Raw genomic sequence first — 22,505 nt, forward strand, 5'->3', positions numbered from 1 at the left:
CACTTTCTATGTTCCTTACACATAGCACTCCATTTCTCCTCTCAGTGTCCAGCCTCTGTCCATGGCCCATATCTAGAATGTCTTCTCTCCTGACCTCAATCTCAAAGAATCTTCTTCCTTTGAGATGAAGACCACTTTCATTAGGAAGACTTTCCTAATGTCTCCAATTAATTAAAAGAAGAATTTTATGTGTACTACTTTGATATAAAGTAGTTCAAACAATTTTAAATGAGAAATAAATGTTATACTGATTTTAAAATATAAATATATTTTAAATATATATTGGGCTTCTTTGTGTTTTTGTCTGCTCCTACCTAAGGCATCTAGAAAGGAATATACCTTAGGTACATATTCACTATGTATTTGCTAGCACTTTCCTATCCAAGATACCTTGTATTTAAGGATTGAATATATTCGTATATTTATTCACACATACATATAAGTTGTATAACAATTTACACATTTACTTTTGTCTCACCCAGTAGAATATATTCCCTGTGAGTAGGGATTAATTGCCTTTTTTGATTTGTGTTTCTATGCCTGGTTTTAGGTGACCCAACATCACATTCACAATAGATGTATTCAGACTTGGAAGTGATCCTGTGAGTTTGAGAGATTCAGAGATTCTAAATCCTCGGGTAGGTTTGGCTGGGATGATTCTCTACAACTGCTCTAGTGTTTATTGGAAAAAAAATATTTAACAGACTGAAGAACTCTGAACACTAGTCAGACTTACCAGAAGTTAAGGATGGAGAGGGAGTTGTCGGGACAGGACAGAGCTAAGGTGCAATGTAACAATGCCAATTTAATAGTTACTCCTTAATGTTTAAATGTTTATGATGCAGCCTTCTGGCACAGCAGTAGTATTACTGTCCCTTGTTTATCCTGCTTAATTTTTCTGTTAATCTATGCTTGTAAGAGCCTTTTGTGTTATGTATTTCTTTTAGGTGGAAGAAATAAACCCTTGACCCATACTTAAATAACATTTGGAATTGAGTGTTTTTCTACTCCTCACTTTGAGAGAGCAAAACATGAGCCAAAACCTAAGCTTGAAAAAATTTCCCCCAGGGTTCCAAGATTAGATTATAACTAACTAACATATAGAAAGAAGGATCTTTATTTGGGTGGTCAGTCTTTCCCAGCACAGATCTTGTCTGTGCCCTCCTCATCCCAGAACTGAGAGCCCCTAACTGCAAGAGAAGGCACAGTGCCTCAGGAGAGGGTATAATCAATCATTAAGTATGCATGTTTTCCTTAGAATTTTCTATTATATTTGGCCATGACTAAGATTCAATATCATTTTATAATCTAGTCAGTTATCTATACTTACAGTACTCAGGATAAACAGGGTACCACAAAGTAGGAAGAGGCAAACACCAAAAAATATCACCAAAACCAAAAATGAAATTGGTGATATCCTAACAGAAATGAAGTGTTTAGTTATAGATCCAGCTATGATTTAGAATTAGCTGGTAGGAAAGCAGAGCCTAATGAAAAGAAATAGGATGATATTACATGAAATTTTTAATAGCTTAAGTTCAGTACATTTGAATAATCTCTCACCTCCTCCTTCCTCCCATGCCATGGAAAATGAACTGAAGGCCCTAAGTACCACAACTTCTTAGAAAAAATTAACTCATGCAAAACATGAAAAAAGCCTATAAACTAATTCAGTCAATAGGTATTTATTTAATGTCATTGTCAAGCAAGTAAGCATGGTAGCCAAGGGCCAGACTTATTTAGAGAATGAGGTATTTGCAAAAAATGATAAACCATAACAGTAAGGTTATTGGCAATGCTACATCATAATACCATGAAAATAATTTGTCTTATTTTCCCTAGTAGACCATGTGCTTCATGAAAGCGGATAGAGACTGAATTTTACAAATATTGAATGAAGCTTTTTCCTCATAAAGGCCTCTCTTATTCTTTAAACTCTTTAAATATAAAAGAAATGGTCTAAATTTTTTAATTTCTTCAGTACTTCAAGGACCTCTAATTTCATGGATATAGATACTCTTCCCATGGACACAGGACACAAACAACATCAATCAAGTCTGATGGTGAATACAGTATTCTGTTCCTATCCTCCCCATTTGCAAAGAGGACAAAATATATTTTCTTAATACTTATTTGGGACCTAGCTTGTTTTTTGTTCCTTAGCTTTTGTAAAGAGTGGGGCTCTTTAAATTGCCTTATAGCTTACACTCTAAGTTGAGAGTACAGAAACTATTGACAAGTATAGTCTTCCTACTGCCAGACATCAAAGCTTTAACTTATTCTATTTTTGACCCAGGCTTGTTTGTTCCTACTTGGACAACAGAGCATGCCATAAGGAATATGGTAGAGACTCAGCATATTAATGCCAAATTTAATGTGGATATCCAATCAGCATAACCCACTGCAGCTCAGATTTCCTAAGTTTAAGAGATTCATCATTATCCTCCTTCCTGATAATTGGGCTTATAGTTGTGTACTGTCATACCTTCTTTAACTTTTTCATATAGTTAAACAGCACTCAGCTTCATTTCTTTTGTTTGTTATATTTATATTATTATAGTACTTGTGTAAATTATTTTCTTAGTTCTATTTATTTCACTATTGTAGCAAATCATATGTTTCTCCAGATTTTTCACCTTCATCATTTTTATGACATGGTAATATTTTATTATGTCCAAATATCATAATATGCTTAAACAGTTCTTATAAATTCTTGTCTTGTCTTGCCAAGTCATCTTTCAGGAGGTTGAGGAACCGATAAGCAAACTGCTAGTTCAGCTTTGGTTTTGACTAATATGAAGGAACTAACATGGGAGAAAGTTGTCATGTTGTCTTTGAGTTTATGATATACAATTTAGTTCATTTCGGGAAATAATTGTGAAGAACCTACTCTTATAGAGATTAGAGTTATAGAGATTAACAACAACATAGTCTCTACACAAGTTGTCTTATAAGATAATAGAAGAAGGTATCAAGTAAAAGGAAGAATGTAATAATGGAAAAGTCAAAGCTATAAGAAATTTGAATAGAGAAAGATTACTTTCACCTGGAAGGACTATGGAAAACTTCATGATAAAGGAAGAAAAAGATTTCAGGAAGTGGAGATGTGAAGAATTGGCATCATGGGAATGGTAGATGTTCTGAACTCACATACTGAAATAGTATAGGAAGATAGGAGATAGGGATATGAAATATGATAGTATGAAATAGGAGATAGGGATATGAAATGTTCCTGAGGTAGGGGATAATAGGAGCAAAAGAAAGATTGTAACAAAGTGATAAAGGACAAATTGAGGAGGGAAAGAAATTTTTCTTTTTTTTATTAAAGTTTTTTGTTTACAAAGTATATGCAGGGGTAATTTTTCCAACATTGACCCTTGCATAATCTTTTGTTCCAAATTTTCCCCTCCTTACCCCCACACCTCCCCTAGCTGGCAGGTAGTCCAATACATGTTAAATATATTGAAATACATGTTAGATCCAATATATGTATACATATTTATACAGTTATCTTGTTGCACAAGAAAAATCAGATCAAGAAGGAAGAAAAAAGAAAAATTGAGAAAGAAAACAAAATACAAGCAAATAACAGAAAAGAAGTTTTTCTCTCTCATCAGAGAAATCTTCAGATTTCAGAGGTTTCATAGAGGAAATAATAACTAAACTGAAATTTGAGGGACAAAATAAGAATTACAACAAATTGTGATAAGAGGAATTACATTTCATACATGGGAAAGGGGGGGGTGGGCAGAGAGTCTGCATAAAGGAACAAGGATGGTAGAATGAAGGCTGAATTTTGGAAATTGCTAATAGATTTCTAGATCAAGTGACCAAAATGATAGCAGACTAAGTAATTCCCGAGTTTAAATATGGCCTCAGATATTTACTAGCTGTGTGATCCTGGGTATATCACTTAATTGCGTTTGCCTCAATTACCTTGTTTGTAAAATGAACTTAAGAGGGAAATGGAAAACCAAAGCTTTGCAAGGAAAACCCCAAATGGGGTCACAAAGAATGTCATAACTAAAATGCCTGAACAACAACAATTTTTCTCTAATTCTACCCCAAAATAAGAATTATGTGTAAAAGTAAAGTAATAGAAGCTGTCTCAGCAGGTTAAGACATGAAGAACCCCAATGAGGTAAAAACCTGATGAATTAATCTCTAGTTCCTAATTTACCTAGGTAATACCTGATTTTATCCTTACATTCTGTCAGGATTAGAGAATTGGGACTCAAGGGCTTAAGCTTTGGGATCCATTCAGCAATTTCCATACTGCTACTGCAGTCTCTTCTAGTATATCCTCTGCCCCTATACTCCTCACCAATATTATGTTGGAACAAGCAAGAGAATTCAACTCTGTCCCTTCCCCTATGGGGAGAAAGTAGAAATATAGGAAAGCAGATGGTGCTTTACCTGGAGTAACAGTTCTCAGAGAACTAAAGAATAAAGAGAACTGGTGCAAAGTGCTAGATAGTCCACTAGATCTGAGGGAAAGGAGACTGGTATCCATTGGGGATAGTTCTTTTCTCAAAGAAATTACTTTGGCTGGGACTAAGGCCAATGGAAAGTTAATTCCTCGGTAGGGAAGGAAATTGACATGCCTTTGAGGTCCAATCCTCAGAAGAATCTGCAGTAAAAGGCAAAATGATCAAAAACTGATAGAGGACATATAAGAAATGAAATTAACAAAGATCTCAGAAAACTCCTCTAAAAACTTTGAGCACAAGCAATTAACTGAGTGAAGATATTAACCACATAAGAGAAGTGGATTTAGGACATCTAAATGAATCCAAACATTTCCGAAAACATACTGAAATATAAAAGAAAATAATCAATACTTCATGAGGCCATGAACTTTGGATTCTCAAGGAAAGATGGAATCACAGCAGGATGTTTCTAAATGGTTTGAATGAAATAAGAATCATGAATTTATGGTTAGCACAGAAGAAATAATTGACAGAATAAAAAAACACTTGACTCCATTGTGTTGTTTCTCTTAAGAAACAAAAAAGAGAACTAATTAGGAATATAAATATATAGATGTGAAGGATAATCTGAAAAAAAAGAAGCAAAAAGTTAAGAACATTAAAAGAGTACATTATCTCCATAAACAAATCATATTGATCAAGAGATAGGATATAGACAACTTATTAATCATAGGTCTCCCAAAAGAATATGACAGGTCAAAAAACTAAAGGCTACAACAAAAGAAACATGGAAGAAAGCAGCATAGAGCTTTGGACACAGAAAACAAAGTGACAATCAAGAGAATCCACAGATCTACTGTAGGGGGAAAAAACCTAAGCTGCAAATTCTAAGACAGTGGCAAATTTAACAGTTTCAATGGGAAATAGCTAATAATTCAATTTGGTTGCAACATAACATGGATGGAGAGAAGTAATATGAAATAAAGTTGAGAAAGGAGTTTGAAGCCAGTAATGAAGTTTAAATCACAGAATAAAGTGTTTATATGTTAACAGTAATTAGGTAAGATTTTCATTTAACTCTTAATAACTTCATAAATTCAGGATGGCTGGGGAAACATTATGTAGGAAAATCTGAGAATTTTAATGGATTGCAAACACAATATGAATCAAGTGTGACATAGCACCAAAAAAAGTTAATGAAATCTTCATTAATAGAGATAAAATGTCCAATAAGAGGATAGTGATATAGTTCTAATGTATTTCCCTGCTTCAGACCACATGTAGAATACAGCAGTGTTCAGCTGCTATTTTATGTAATATAATATAATTATATTACATTTTAAGAAGGACATCAACAAGATGGAGTGTTCTCAGGATAAATAGAGGATATGTAAGCCATACTCTTTGTTTTTAAATATTTGAAAGCTTGTTATGTGGAAAACAGGTTAGACATGTTGATAAGGCAAAAATGAAGAATAATAGTCAGTAGTTACACAAAGTGAGGAATCACCTAAATACAAGAAAGGTCATTATAATAGACAAAATTGTCCCAAAATGAGAATAGTTTCTTTGGGTACCATTCCATCATTAGAGGCATTCAAACATCAGCTAGATCATCATTTATTAGCAATATTGCACAGGGATTCATACCATATGTTGAACTGATGATCTCTTGAGTTTTCTTCTAATTCTGAAATTCTATAATTTTGGGAAACATTATTTCTCAAATGCAGAAACAAGTCCTTTACTCATCTTTCTCACCCTGAATTTCATCACAAATGTTGTTTAAAATATATCTCATTCTTCTAAAATGCATGAAAAAAATCCTCAATGGAGAAATAGCCCTCACTGGATAGTCAGAGAAACATGAAACCTATGTATTACAACTATCAACTTTGAAATTGCATGATAAAAACATATTCCATTCTATGATTCTTTTTGGTCTCATTATTCCTTCCCTCTCTCACAAATTTAGTTTAGCAGAACCATTTCCTTTAAAATATAAGCAAGATTTTTGCGGAAATGGATTCAACTATCATTTCCATTATAGCTCTTTTCTTTTTTTTTTCTTTCCCTATTTCTATTGCTCTGCATAAATTGACATTTACTGTGAATGCCAATGTTTGTGCCTTTTAAAGATTTAAAAGCAACAACCTACCTTCTTTACTGTTACCATTTTTCTATCAAATTAAAAATATGTGTGTATACTAAACAGTGGAGCAGGGATTCCCTAGCAGCCTCAAGGTAACCAGAAAAGTTAGATGCTTCAGTGGAATCAATCACTGAACAGGATAATGTTTTAAATGTGAACAAAAGATTATATTCTCTGATCTCTTTAGAAGGTATAGACTACTTTAATTAGGTGTACAATTGTGATTGTGTAAGGGGATCAATAACAGCACATTTTTGTTGCTCAGTATTTTCACTCTTGTCTGACTCTTTGTGACCCCATTTGGGGTTTTCTTGGTTAAAATACTAAAGTGGTTTGCCATTTCTTTCTCCAGCTCATTTTACAGATGAGGAAACAAGGCAAACAAGGCAAAGTGATTTACAGAGGGTCACACAGCTAGAAAGTGTCTGAGGGCAGATTTGAACTCAGAAAAAGGAATCTTTCTGACTCCATGCTTGGCACACTCTCTATTGTGCTACTAGCTGCTCTCTAGCACATAGGGACTTATTATATAATAAATTAGTCAAATTCAGTAGAGGAAGAATCCAAATTTGGGAGTAAGAGAGAAAGAGAAGAGTAAAGACTGGATGTACATGGGAGGACATGGTAATGAGTTTCTCTCTCTCCTTCAAGAGTGATTTTAAATCTGGAACTGAAATATTTAACTCCTAAACTTTATCATGTGAATTGATTGATAGAATTAACTGAGATGGAATTGGAACCATCAATGCTTCCATATATAAAGCTATTCCTTACATTTGTTCTACATTTTCTTATTTGTCCTTTGATGGTACATGCATCTGACATTATTTGGAAAGTTTTGCTTTGTCTATTTTGAGAACTATATTCCTACTCTAATTCATCCATTAACTATCAGAATGCAAATCACATTCTCGTATGCCTTACAAACTGCATTAGGAATTAATATCCTTTAATTATTTTAGTCTCTTTCATCCCCAAATTTCATACTTATATATTGTTTATCTCTATATCATGGTTTATATCTCTTTTCCTCTTTTGCTCACTAGGTAACTTAATCACCTCTCCCTTTTTTTGAATATTCTGTACTTCTCTTAAACTAATTATGCAGTGAATGATTTTTTTTTTTTACTGCTAGCTTAGCCTTTATGTATAATTTTGCTAGTTGCCATTCATTATTAGTCATTGAATAAAGCATCTATATAATGCTTTATAATCTAACTGGAAAGTTAATAATAGTCTCTCAACTTTTCCAGTTGTCAGTTAAATGCTCCATATACTTTAACAAACTGGCTTAAACATATAATAGAGTAGTTAATTTTCCTTTGATCAGTATGACTTTAATCAGAGAGAGAATTCTTTTATAAGTCTCATAAGATTCTTAAAAATAAACGTTCTTAGAGTTTATGTCAGAATGATATCAAGATATTACAAAATGCAGTTCTATATTTTATAAAATATTGGATCATATGCAGTGTTTAGAAAAAAAATTATGTTCAAGATAATATATTTAAAAATTAAAGTTCTCACAAGTTTCAGAGTGTTCTAAAGTTATTCAGAAATAGGGCTTCTTTCCAATCTCCTAGGACAGCACAGAATGGGGTGACACATTTGGAAAGTGTTTTTGGAGGAGTTGGAATAAGCGGGAAGAGAGGCTGGCTCCAGAACCAAATTCTTCCCCAAAAAACATCAACAACTTTGGATTTTTTCTTCTCCACAATATTTTATTTTTCCAAATACATGTAAATAAAATTAAAATTATTTTCGACATTCATTTTTGTAAGACTTTGTGTTCTAACTTTTTCTTCCTATCTCATTCACTCTTTCCTCAAGACAACAAGCAATCTGATATAGGTTAAATATGAAATAGGTTAAATAAAAATAGTTTAAATCTTTTAAACATATTTCCTTATTTGTTAGGCTATATAAGAAAAATCAGACCAAAAGGAAAAGAAACATGAGAAAGAAAAAAAAAACAGAAAAAGGTAAAAGAAAAAAAACCTATGTTTCAATTCACATTCAGTCTTCATAGTTCTCTCTCTCTAGATGTGATTGGCATTTTCCTTCCTAAGTCTATTGGAATTGCTTTGAATCACTGCATTGTTAAGAAGAGCCAAATCTGTCACAGTTGATCATCATATAATCTTGTTCTTTGTACAATGCTCTCCTGATTCTGCTCACTTCACTCACTATCAGTTCATATAAGTCTTTCCAGGATTTTATGAAATCATCCAATTCATAATTTCTTATAGAACAATAATATTCCATTATATTCATATGCTATAACTTATTCAGTCATGTCCCAATTGATGAGCACCCATTCAATTTCCAAATCCTTGCTACCTCAAAGAAAGCTGCTACACGTATTTTTGCACATGTGAGTCCTTTTCCCTGTTTTATGATCTCTTTGGGATACAGACCCAGTAGTGAGACTACTGGATCAAAGGTATGCACAATTTTATAGTCCTTTGGCCATAGTTCATAGGCCATAGTTAGATAATATGCTAGAGCCATGCTGAGCAACTGAATTGCTTCCATTTGAATTGTCTTAGGTAGCTATCACCTGGCAAGATACCCAGTACTGAGGTCCTTTTTTGAAATGAATTGCAGAAAGCCTAACTAATAGGCTGACCAAGTTGTTTGATGTCAAATGCACATTAAATAATATTTTACTGAAAATTCACATAATGCAAATGTTCATATGGAGGTCAAAAGAAGCAATAAATGGATACTCTTGAGGTCTCCCTGAAGAACTTTTGAATCTACCATGAGACATGGGAGATGTTGGCATAGGACTACTTAGCTTGGTGTGCTAGCATTAAAGAAATTTTGTTCTATGAGCATAGTAAAACTGCAATAACTCAAAAGAAACATGAAATGTTCAAATTGAGTTTTCATCACCCAGTTAACTATAGGCTAGAATTGTTTTACTTTATGCTGTTCACTTGTATCTGACTCCTCATGATCCATTTCTTGGCAAAGATGGTAGTAGTCATTTTATTTTCCAGCTCATTTTATAATTAAGGAACTGAGACAAATAGGTTAAATGGTTTTCCCATAGTCACATAGCTAGTAAGTGTCTGAGGCCAGATTTAAATCCATGAAGCTGTCTTTTTGATTCAAAGTCCATGCTCTAGCCACCTAGCTATATTATCTGACTCATTGTTATGAATGAGCATATTTAATTTATGATGCTTTAACAACAGTAATTAGACTTTATCATTGTATAGATGTAAATTTTTTTAAAAAGCAATTATTCCTTGTGTTTGAATATATTATGATATGTAATGCCAGAGAAACTGAGGCAAGATAGAGATTAGAGAGTATTTAATAATTTATTAAATGGGAGAGATGTATGGGATCAAATGGATCTATGGTTTGGTCCCAGGGCTGAATGACACTATAATCTCCAAGAATCCAGCAAACAATGTGAGTTCTCAAAGACCTATATACACATGGCTCAGACTCAGAGGGTATACTGAGGCAGGGGCGGAGTCAGGATACTGAGAGTGGGAACAGGACTCTGACAGGGTGGGGGTGAGTTTTCAGAGAGGGATGATATAATCAGGTGGAGACACCCCAGATATGGGGAGAGGCATCTTGATAAAACGGTATCTGGCATTCGGATAGCTTGGGATGGGGAGAGGCATTCTGATATTCTAAAATATAAGACTTTTTATCCTTATCAAATATTCTGATTAAGAGGGGAGATTTTGCAGGACTGAACTTTGAGCTAAAGCAGAGAAACTGAGTCAGGACTGGGTCAGGATATTTATGGAAACCGAGTCAGGACAATAAAAGAAAACTGTAGCATAACAGATATTGTGAAAATATTCAATATATAGCTGGTTATTAAGTTTTTTAAATGAGTTCACATATCTGAAATAGAGAGCACTATACCAGGAGCGAATGCTTCTAAAAACAGATGTTGAAATTTACTATTTGGCTGAAAATTATTTCCCTTTAAGTTCTACTTTGAGAAATGATCTTTCCATACATATATATATATATATGTATTCATTATACTCAAAGAATACAGATGATGGAATAAAAGTTTGCTTAAAATATCTATCATTAGTAATTGAAATAATTGTGGTAAATTGCCTAGGTAATGACTTATTTTGTTTGTTGTTCCTTGTTAACTAGTCACAGATGGTTAATTTTCTAGTCATTGCCAGCTATCTCTCATAGTCTTAAGAACTCTAAGAGTGAAGACAATTTAATTAAGAATAGCTTTGTTCAAGCAGGGCCAAGAGATCATTACATACTTTAACAACAATACTATATGATGACCAACTCTGATGGACTTGGCCATCCTCAGCAATATGATCAACCAAATTGTTTCCAATGGAGTAGTAATGAACTGAACCAGCTACGCCCAGAGAAAGAACTCTGGGAGATGACTAAGAACCATTACATTGAATTTCCAATCCCCATATTTTTGCCCACCTGCATTTTTTATTTCCTTCACAGGCTAATTGTACAATATTTCAGAGTCTGATTCTTTTTGTACAGCAAAATAACGGTTTGGTCATGTATACTTATTGTGTATCTAATTTATATTTTAATGTATTTAACATCTACTGGTCATCCTGCCATCTAGGGGGGGGTGGGGGGTAAGAGGGGAAAAATTGGAACAAGAGGTTTGGCAATTGTTAATGCTGTAAAGTTACCCATGTATATATCCTGTAAATAAAAGGCTATTAAATTAAAAAAAAAAAAAAAAGAATAGCTTCGTTCTTCATTCCCTCCTTGGGCCTTTAAAATTGACCATGGAAAATTTGATAATGGAAAAATAAATAACTTAAAGCAGTTATTAATCTGAGTATTTAAAGCTGTAGCATGAGATCCAAAAGATATTATGCAGAGAATTCTGAAACTTTATAAGAATTTTTCCCTTATAATTTACAATGCATTGAAATAACATGTAATCAGATGTCATTTATTTCAAAAGTGTTAAATCTATTCTGAGTTCACTTCTTAAATCTAAAATAATGAACAAAGAATTTCTCTTCCTCTATCCTCAGCTGGGGATTTCAAGGAACTCATTAGAGCATAAACAAACACACCCTTATTTTTAAAACCTTCAGGAGTCTTTCCTATTAAGCTTCTCTCTTACGTATTGATTCCCTGAGCAACATATTCTGTGGACAAACAGAATTTTTAAATGTCACATTTCTTAGTTCTTGGGTCGCATCAGATTTAAGGATGTCAGAATTTTAGTCATAAAAATCCAATCTTAAAATTTTAGATAGCTTATAAAGATTTATACTGATAGAATGCCAAATGCACAAATGTTTCCTGTTTTAAAAACATCCATTGCACTTACTTTAGACTTTAATTAGAGATTTTAAATTATTTTAAAAGTATTAGTGAATACTTTTAAACAATTTTTTTTATCGGATTACATGTTATTTAGGTGTGTTATATATTACAGTCTTTTGAGTTCTTCCATACCTGCTTAAATATCCTAATTAATAACTACTTTAGGTCATTCATTTCTCCATTATCATATTTCCCATGGTCAATTTTATCTGGCTATTGAGAAGAAAATAAAGCAAACTATTCAAAGAGAGATCGAAAACCCCAAACATTTACTCCAAAGAGAAAGTGATTGAGAGTACAACATTCAAGCTCCTATTTGACGCCGCCTACGACTAGAAGACGACTTCCATCAAGTCTGGAACAGGCAGGATTTCTGTTTTGATCTGACAATAGTGTTGTTTATACAGAAACTGGATACAACAATTTTATGGCCTGAATTCTAGTTTTTAGCCCTGACGTCAGGTATCAGTAAGAGCGGTAGGAAATCAGCTTCTCCAATCGTTAATTTAAGAGACAAGACAATCAATTCTGTGTCCGTTTCTGAAAAAAAAAAAGATACCCCTCTCTTTCTGAAAATCTGGAAAATTCTTTATAAACCCAAGAGGTAGGGGTGGTAACTAAACAATAAAAAAAAGTTATCCACATGCACAATCGCACTTTATTCAAGAATAACTGAAAGGAAGGGGTGGGTAGCCAGAGAAAGATAGAGCATCTTTTCCGTTCGACCTCTAAGGCAGTTCCACCTGCCGGTCCAAATCTGCAAGTCTCACGCAGCCAGGTGGGAAGTTTCCTCCCTTCTTTCCTTCTGCCCCCTCCCCAAAGCTCCTTTTCAAAGTCCCTCCGTGTCCTCGCAGCAGGTGGCTGAGCATCCGCGGCTGGGGGGGGGAGGGGGGAGCAAAAAGAGGAGGGGCCAAGACGCCTTAGCTGGGAGGCAAACAGGCGTGCGAGGGAATCCAGAGGAGCTTGGAGACTACGTTCCCAGGCTCTTAGCTCGGGTTGGATGGAGGTGAGACGCGCGAGGCGTCTGGGAGGAGGGGCACGGCCAGGGTTGCGGCCCGCTTGGCACGCTCAGGAGCTCTCGGTCAAACATAGGAACTGGAGGGGGAGGGGGGGATGAGGGAGGAGGAGGATGCCCGGCAGCCCCGTGGTGGAAGGTGGGGGGAGGGCGGGCGGAGAGGGCGAGCAGGTGGATCTGCGCTGGCGCGCGGGGGCGCGGAAAGGCGGCTGGGGTTGGGGGGCGGGGATGTGGAATCGTGCGCGAGCCGCTCTTCTGGCTTCTAGGCACCCGGCGGGCGGCGCGAAGCGCGGACCCGCGGGGTGGTGACGAGCCTGAGGGGGCGGAGGCCGCCGCGGGGCACGAGCCGCGCCGCAGGTGACCCAGTGGGGGAGGAGGAGGGGTGGGGGGGGAGTGTATATACCGCATCCCTGATTCTGCCAGCGGGAGGCGAAAAATAAAAACAATTAAAAAACCCCCACAACCAAACCAACGCCGGGAGGACTACAGGCCCGTGTCCCCTCCCCCAACCCAGCATGAGCATCTCCCTCTCGGCCTCTGAGCACTGAGGAGGAGCCCGGCGCCGGCAGCCGGAGATGCCCCAGGAGGCGGCTTAGGGAGCGCGGGCTCCGGACTGAGGAGCCCCAGGGCGGGCCTGGAGATGGCGGCTCGGAGCGCCCCGAACTGCCACCTGCGGCTGGAGTGGGTGTACGGCTACCGCGGCCACCAGTGCCGCAACAACCTCTACTATACGGCCGCCAAGGAGATCGTCTACTTCGTGGCCGGGGTCGGCGTCGTGTACAGCCCCCGCGAGCATCGGCAGAAGTTCTACCGGGGACACAGCGACGACATCATCAGGTACAGCCGCGCCACTTCTTGCCATTCCCCGGCTTCAGCAGCCTGCGAACTCCCCCCTCTCCTTCCCCCACCCCCAACCACTTATTAAGGAAGGACACCTCCCCTCCCCCTCACAATCTTCCTGGAGCTAGAGTTGTGTCCTGCACCCCTCCAGCAGCCTGGGGAAGAGTATGGGAGACCTTTAGGAGAATGATTTCCAAATGCATAAATATCAAGGAAATGAATTATGTTGAAATAAAGCTCTGTTTCTCCCGTCCCTTTCCCGTCACATCACGCAAGTTCACGAACTCTCGGGTTAAGGAATCCCTATTCTGGAACTTTTGCTTTCGTTAGCTCTATTCATTCTCACTCACCTCTTGGAAAATAACCTTTCTTAGAAAAAAAAAAAAAACTCCGCTACTTTATTATACACTCTTGTTAAACCCTCTTTTTCCAGGCTCTCCTCTGAGTCGTCAGATAGAGGAAGCCACTAGATTCATTTTTTTTTTTTTAAATTTACATCATAGGTCAAATAAAGAAGGAAAAAAAGTTTTATTTGATAATATTTTATTCCGTTTCATGAAAACACTCAACTATTTCTAATAAGAAACATCTTGTTTCTTATTAGTTGTTATCAATAATAACACTTTCTTATTAGTTATCAATAATAACACTTTCTTATTAGTTATCAATAATAACACTTTCTTATTAGTTGTTATCAATAATAACACTTTCTTATTAGTTGTTATCAATAATAACACTTTCTTATTAGTTGTTATCAATAATAACACTTTCTTATTAGTTGTTATCAATAATAACACTTAAGGTATCAGAAAACTCCTTCACCTATTATCAAATAAAAAAAATGCAGGATGCTGGGCATGTTGTGCATAGTGGTGGTATAGTGGAGGTTACTAACCATTTGGGTGTAGTTATTAGTTCAGGGTTCAGGTTGGCTATAACAGATGTGAAAAAGGGCTTTCAGGAAACAACGTTAAGTCCGTTTAACTTAGAAATTTGCATTGCTTTCTTGAGTTCGGATTTTGACGTATAGGCAGTTTTTTGAAATAAAGAATCCACATACGTTTTCACTACTTTTTTTTTTTTTTTTTTGCCTGCCACCATAAAATCCATCCTATGAATCTTTTCTAAAAATTCTATTTTGTATTTTTCTTTGTCTAATAAAGTACCTATCTTTTGTGAAATTCTGTTATATCTTCCTTTGGTTTATAGTATATCTTAAAATATTGATATTATTTTTTGTGTGTGAAAATAAACCTCTTTGGTAACTAAAGCTTTAACAACTGTACAAACTGTTATAGACCATTGACAAAACGCTTAAGTGCTTTACAAAGGGTATGTACAATATTTTAAAAATTACTTTAAATTTAAAATTATTACTACTTTTGACTGTGGCAGATGATTGATGTAATTGGTTTGCTTTCAGAAGAGGTAGGGAAAGATATACTCATCGTTCCTTTAAGCTAGAGATCTGGTACTTTAAACACTGCTGCAGATGTTAAAATCCTCCAGTTGCCTTCCTGTATGTGTAAAAGAAAGAAGAAATTAATAGAAAATACAGCACATTGTTGGAAGGATAGAAAAAACAGGGAATAACTTGTGTTTGATAGGGTAAAGAATCCTGGAAAACTCTTTGGGGGGAGGTCCCTGTTTTTTTTTTTTTTTTTTTAAGATTGCAGTGTAATTGTCTAATTAAAAAGGAAAATGAAGTGATAATCTTTTCTTTTCCTGAAAATAGTATAAGTATTGTGATAGTAGTATTAGAGATCTATGACAAATTTCCAACCTGCTATAAAATCCAAAATCAATGTATTAATTTAAATAATATAATACATAGGAAGTAGAAATTTGTCCATAGTGTTTTTATATTTTACTTTCAATTTGTTTCTCCTCTCTCCCTTTAACTCTGATTTATTTAGACTTAATTGAGGCACCACATCAGATGTTTAAGCAGTTAGCAGAAATTCAGGTAGGTGGGATAAGTGGGAGATATGAAAGTCTTTTGGTAGTGAAATCTTATCTATGTTAGCTAACTATAAACAGATGGTTTCAAGGCCTCATGGAGGTGAAAATTGTTGGAGAGAAGTTTATTTCTCTATTTTATGGAAGTGGTGGTGATTCTTGGATTGTTGGAATCTGTTGGGACAGACACATTTTAATTTCGAGGAGGAGGGGAATGCAAATATATACATGTATTATCAAAAATTTTAAGGCATAAAGTAAGCTTTTCTTTTTGCCATGTTTATAATTAACTATGATTTTATGCAGTAAACTTATCAAAATATATTCAAGCAAAGTAGAATGGAGGATATGAAAATTTGAGATTGTAGTGAAGTTTTTATCTTCTGACTTCCTGAAATAGAATAATTTTCATTTAATATTTAGGTACTAAAAAAATACCCATACATAGAAATTAATCTTAATGCACTAGAAAATTTGCATATACTAGAGGTGGCAAAGATCAATGAAAAGCAAAAAACAATTAGTAAATGGAAATGGGACAAATATTTATAATTGCATTTTGATTACATTATAGTTCTTTTTAAATTTACAAGTTACATAAAGTTGATATTTTGATAGTTCTACATAAGAAGCTTTATTTTATATTTTTATAATTGAGGCACTATAGAAAATAACAGTGCAGTGCCACAATTTGACCAAAATTTAATATTCTTCCTTGATTTGTGTAGTAATAATTGATTCTAGTTTTTCTTCATATTTGTGAAAGAAATTAGAGATCATTTAATCCAAGTTCATTTTATAGAAGAAAAAAATGGAAGTATGGAGAAGTTAAGTGATTTGTCCAAGGTCATTTAGGTTACAGCTAATCAGGTCCTCTGATTTTAAATCCATTGTTTCATTCACTGGATCATACCTTTCATTTGTCTGAAACTTAAATTGCCTTTTTTTTTTAAGTTGGTTTTTAGTCTAGAATGATTTCAAGACAGTGTAGTGAAGAGAATCTGGCTTTGGAGTCAGAGAAACAGTGTTCAAATCCTGTCTCTAATGTTTACTCCCTATGTAATCTTGAGTCAGTTATTTTACACCTCTAGATCTGTTTCCTCATCTGTAAAATGAGAAGATTGGGTTAGGTAACCTTTGAAGCTCTTTTTAGATTCTTATATCCATTATCCTATGACCTGTCACTTTATTTGAAGATCTCACTGCTATAGAGAATATTAAGGCTGATGCATGATCTTTAATTATTTGTATATTGAATTTCTTTGTAGTTCTTCTCACCCACCCCCCACCCCCATTTAATAGCTGGTGTGTTATATTGCTTAAGTTATGTTTCAGGGTGTTCTTAAGTTTGTCTTCTAATTCCTATTTATGGTTCCCCCCACCTTCCAGTTGGCCTAGATCCTCCAGTCTTATGTAGCCTAGGAAAGTGAAGTTGTACCAAGGATAGCTTTAATACTGACTATACTCCATCTTCCCCAGTTACCTTCCCCCCTTTTTTCTTTCCCTTAATTGTTTTTGTGTTAGTCTCATAGGGCATACTTACAAAATGGCTAAAGAAGTTAAATATAATAGTCGTTACAGAACCAAAGTACCATTATATCCTACTTATTAAAAAAAAAAATCATACCTTTTGCTAGTTGAGAGCTTGAAGGTGTGTTGATTCTAAATCTTCCTGCTAACTCCTGAAGAGCAAGCTGGCTTTTTATATTTTGCTTTTTATTTGTATACATCAGGATATTATTCACACACTTTGTTTTTTAAGAAATGGAAACTAGTAACAGGTTTCTCCATTGAATACACCATTGATCATGTGAAATTTATAATACATTATATTGTGGGACTTCATGGAATGAACTATAACCTACTGATACTGAAATTTTAAAAGTTCCATTTTATATAGCATCTGGTATTTTATTGCAAAATGAGAGATTAAATCCTCTATTACCTATCTATATGAAACCACATTGAAAAATATGATATTGAAGGGGCCCAGCATATCTGATAGCTCCCAATGGAAGAGTAATTTAAGAATATATATTACAGTGGAATGGAAGCTTTATATTTGTCAAATTATTTTGTCGTTTTGGATTGATAATTTTTTTTAGTAAAATAGATATTGTGTTATCAGTTTTTAGTAATATTGTTTTAAGTTGAGTTTAAGTTATATATCGAGGTAAAAATAATTTTTAGATAGTTTATAGTCAATTTTTAAAATTGTGTTGAATGTCCTACAATCATGTCATGTCTGATTTCTCATAAGTTAAACCTTGACTACTTTAAAATTTAAAAAAATTTCTAGGTAATTTAGCATGATGTAATAGAAAAATATTATTCAAGTCACATTCTTGACATGACCTTGGACCTCTGGACCCCAGTGACTTCATCTGTAAAATGAGACAATTGAATTAAATGACCTCCAATGGACTTTATAGCATTAAATCCTTATTTCAAGATTTAAATTCAAAATCCTAATTTCAAGATTTAACAAATTATATTTCGCTTTTTCTGTTAGACTAAAATGCAATGTAAAAAAGAAATACAAGACACAGATCTTACTCTTGAGGATTTTTGCAGATAAGTAGATTGTTTTATGATCCATAATATTTTGAGGGACAATTCAGCTTTATATATTTTAGTAATGATAGAAGTATATCTTTTTTCACAGGAACTGTGTTCTTTAAGTCTCTTATAACTTGAACAATTATAAATCTAATAATAATTTATATGCCAAGCTAATGAGGGAAGAGCAATAGATTTGGAATTAGAAGGCCTGTGTTTAAAATTCAGATTCTATTTACTTAGAACTTTTCTCAAGTTATTTCCCTCTTTTAGGACTGGGTTGTCTTATTTATAATGGGAAAGATTATATTGGATGAGCCTTCACAACTTGTACACCTCCAAATTCTATAATTTTATAATTCTTCATATTGAGGACAATTTTTCAGGATTTGAAATGAGCTTCTTTAGAGTTAGTTTGTTCTGTCTTGAAGTTCCAAATGCATACTTAGCTCTTGTCATCATTATGTACCTCCTTTCAACCTTTAAATATGCATATCCACAATTTTTGCCAGGCATATTTAATTTGGGAAATGATCAGATTTCATATCTTTTGCCTTCCAATTCTAGTACTATACTGGAATCCTTTGAGAAGGATATGTATACCCAGAAACAGTATCACAGCAATCTCAGATTACATAGATTTAATAAGTTGGCTCTCACTAATTAGGAGTTAAGTTTACTTAAGTTTAATAGAGTGTTTAATGGTAATCCAGTAACTTTGTAAGGTTCATTTGATATATCTTAAGAAACAACAGATTGCTTTGCAATGTATCAAGGTGAAAAGTACTGGAGTGCTAACAGGTTTTGAAATGAATAGATGCATTTCTTGTTGAATAATGTGAATAAATTGAGGAAAACGGACCAAATTGACAGTAATATAACTTCTTGATATTATTTTAAATACAGCAATATAGCTTGTTTGAGTTTAGTCTTTTTAAATTTTTTATTTGAATAATACATTTCCATGTACTTGGTTGCATGTTTGAGTAATACAGGGGACTGTTAAGCAATTTTTTCCAAGTAGAAAGCAAATAGCATTGTAAGAAAAAAATACTCGGACTAATATGAACTCAGGATCACTAATTTGAATATTTTTTTCATCCTTTGATTTCATTTTCTGGTTTTTAAAAAATGACATTAATTTTATTCATTTTAGTGTTCAGAAATAGAAAAAATGTCTTTTTCAGATTTATTAAACTTACTTGGTTTATAGTTGACTTGATCTTCCTTAATAAAAATGAAATATATGTAGCATAGTCACATTCAGCTATTTTAAACCATAAACCTGTATCTTTAGTTCAATTACCTGCATTACAATTTCTTTTCCTTTCTTAAACTAAAATTGCTTAACAAATAAGCTGGTCATTGTTATTTTTTATTCCTTTCTTGAAAATAAGAAGCAGCATATACATATCTTTACTGAAAGGGGAGGAGATACCTGGAAAGTATAAGTAATTTCTAAACTTCGTAATTGACTTTTTAATAATGAAAGTTTGGCTGTACTACTTTTTAAAAATAAATAACTTAAAATTCAGTTTTTAATATTAGATGATCCATAACAGAATAGTTGTTTTCTACACTCTTGAAATCTCAAAACATCAGACAAAGGAATTATATAAAAGATCTAGAGATACTAAAACCAGACCCAGAAAAGAAAATAAATTATTTAGGTAACAATTAAAGCTTCTTCAAGGTGTCAAACATAATTAACACAAGTACCTTCCAAGACTTGTATTTTAGTGTTCAATTGTGGATTTCTCTCCCTAGTCCTTCCACAACACTGATTCAACAAGAATACCCCAATCTGAAGATACTGATTTTACCCAGCCACATGAAATAAAGAGTTGTGGAAGAGGAGAAGGATTGGAAATGGACAGTATAGGGCACAGCACAGAAATTATTATAAGGAAGGAATTTTCATGTCTTTTTCTTTTCTTATTCTTTTTCTTAAAAAAAATTCTTATAAAGTCCCTAGAGATCATGGAGTAATAGCAAATTCCAAGAAATTCTAGAATAGTTTAAAACAGAAATAAAACTTGTAAAAGATTTTATGAGTAGTATGATATAATGGATATGGCATTGGATTTAGTCAGGAGAACCTAGGTCTACTCCTGTTTCAGACAGCCATGGGCATTTTGAGATTGAGTAAAGTACTTCATCTATCATCTTAATGTCTTTCTTTTTTTTTTTTTTTTTTAATAGCCTTTTATTTACAGGATATATGCATGGGTAACTTTACAGCATTAACAATTGCCAAACCTCTTGTACCAATTTTTCACCTCTTACCCACCCACCCCCTCCCCTAGATGGCAGGATGACCAGTAGATGTTAAATATATTAAAATATAAATTAGATACACAATAAGTATACATGACCAAAACGTTATTTTGCTGTACAAAAAGAATCAGACTCTGAAATATTGTACAATTAGCTTGGGAAGGAAATCAAAAATGCAGGTGTGCATAAATATAGGGATTGGGAATTCAATGTAATGGTTTTTTAGTCATCTCCCAGAGTTCTTTTTCTGGGCATAGCTGGTTCAGTTCATTACTGCTCCATTGGAAATGATTTGGTTGATCTCGTTGCTGAGGATGGCCTGGTCCATCAGAACTGGTCATCATATAGTATTGTTGTTGAAGTATATAATGATCTCCTGGTCCTGCTCATTTCACTCAGCATCAGTTCGTGTAAGTCTCTCCAGGCCTTTCTGAAATCATCCTGTTGGTCATTTCTTACAGAACAGTAATATTCCATAATATTCATATACCACAATTTATTCAGCCATTCTCCAACTGATGGACATCCATTCAGTTTCCAGTTTTTAGCCACTACAAAAAGGGCTGCCACAAACATTCGTGCACATACAGGTCCCTTTCCCTTCTTTATAATCTCTTTGGGATATAATCCCAGTAGTAACACTGCTGGATCAAAGGGTATGCACAGTTTGATAACTTTTTGAGCATAGTTCCAAACTACTCTCCAAAATGGTTGGATTCGTTCACAACTCCACCAACAATGCATCAATGTCCCAGTTTTCCCGCATCCCCTCCAACAATCATCATTATTTTTTCCTGTCATCTTAGCCAATCTGACAGGTGTGTAGTGGTATCTTAGAGTTGTCTTAATTTGCATTTCTCTGATTAATAATGACTTGGAGCATCTTTTCATATGACTAGAAATAGTTTCAATTTCTTCATCTGAGAATTGTCTGTTCATATCCTTTGACCATTTTTCAATTGGAGAATGGCTTGATTTTTTATAAATTAGAGTTAATTCTCTATATATTTTGGAAATGAGGCCTTTATCAGAACCTTTGACTGTAAAAATATTTTCCCAGTTTATTGCTTCCCTTCTAATCTTGTCTGCATTAGTTTTGTTTGTACAAAAACTTTTCAGTTTGGTATAATCGAAATTTTCTATTTTGTGATCAGTAATGATCTCTAGTTCTGCTTTGGTCATAAAGACCTTCCCCTTCCACAGGTCTGAGAGGTAAACTATCCTATGTTCCTCTAATTTATTAATAATTTCATTCTTTATGCCTAGGTCATGAACCCATTTTGACCTTATCTTGGTGTACGGCGTTAAGTATGGATCAATGCCTAGTTTCTGCCATATTAGTTTCCAATTTTCCCAGCAATTTTTATCAAACAGTAAGTTCTTATCCCAAAAGCTGGGATCTTTGGGTTTGTCAAAGACTAGGTTGCTATATTTGTTGACTGTTTTATCCCTTGAACCTAATCTATTCCACTGATCAACTAATCTATTCCTTAGCCAATACCAAATAGTTTTGGTAACTGCTGCTCTATAATATAATTTTAGATCTGGTACAGCTAAGCCACCATCATTTGATTTTTTTTTCATTAATTCCCTTGAAACTTGACCTTTTGTTTTTCCATATGAACTTTGTTGTTATTTTTTCTAGGTCATTAAAATAGTTTTTTGGGACTCTGATTGGTATAGCGCTAAATAAATAGATTAGTTTAGGTAATATTGTCATCTTTATTATATTTGCTCGCCCTATCCAAGAGCATTTAATATTTTTCCAATTGGTTAGATCAGACTTAATTTGTGTGAAAAGTGATCTGTAATTTTGCTCATAAAGTTTCTGATTTTCCCTTGGCAGATAGATTCCTAAATATTTTATATTATCAGTAGTTACTTTAAATGGAATTTCTCTTTGTAACTCTGACTGTTGGATTTTGTTAGTGATATATAAGAATGCTGATGA

The 22,505-nt window shown here is 34.4% G+C and overlaps 1 protein-coding gene across 8 annotated transcripts in view; it reads left to right on the forward strand.

Annotated features, from left to right (window-relative positions):
* The first annotated feature begins 13,190 nt into the window (after nt 1-13,190).
* Nucleotides 13,191-22,505, forward strand: part of EML5 (EMAP like 5) — a 200,746-nt gene continuing 191,431 nt past the window's right edge. For 4 of the 8 annotated variants that reach the window (XM_031952383.1, XM_023501633.2, XM_031952382.1 and 1 more), the window contains exon 1: nt 13,560-13,756. In XM_031952383.1, coding sequence (XP_031808243.1) covers nt 13,560-13,756 — 197 coding nt within the window. Of the gene's footprint in view, nt 13,757-22,505 lie in introns of all 8 variants that reach the window. The other 4 variants (XM_031952379.1, XM_031952380.1, XM_031952381.1 and 1 more) reach the window with 3 other exon arrangements.

This window comes from Sarcophilus harrisii, chromosome 2 (assembly GCF_902635505.1).
Source record: "Sarcophilus harrisii chromosome 2, mSarHar1.11, whole genome shotgun sequence".
Classification (NCBI taxonomy): Eukaryota; Metazoa; Chordata; class Mammalia; order Dasyuromorphia; family Dasyuridae; genus Sarcophilus; species Sarcophilus harrisii.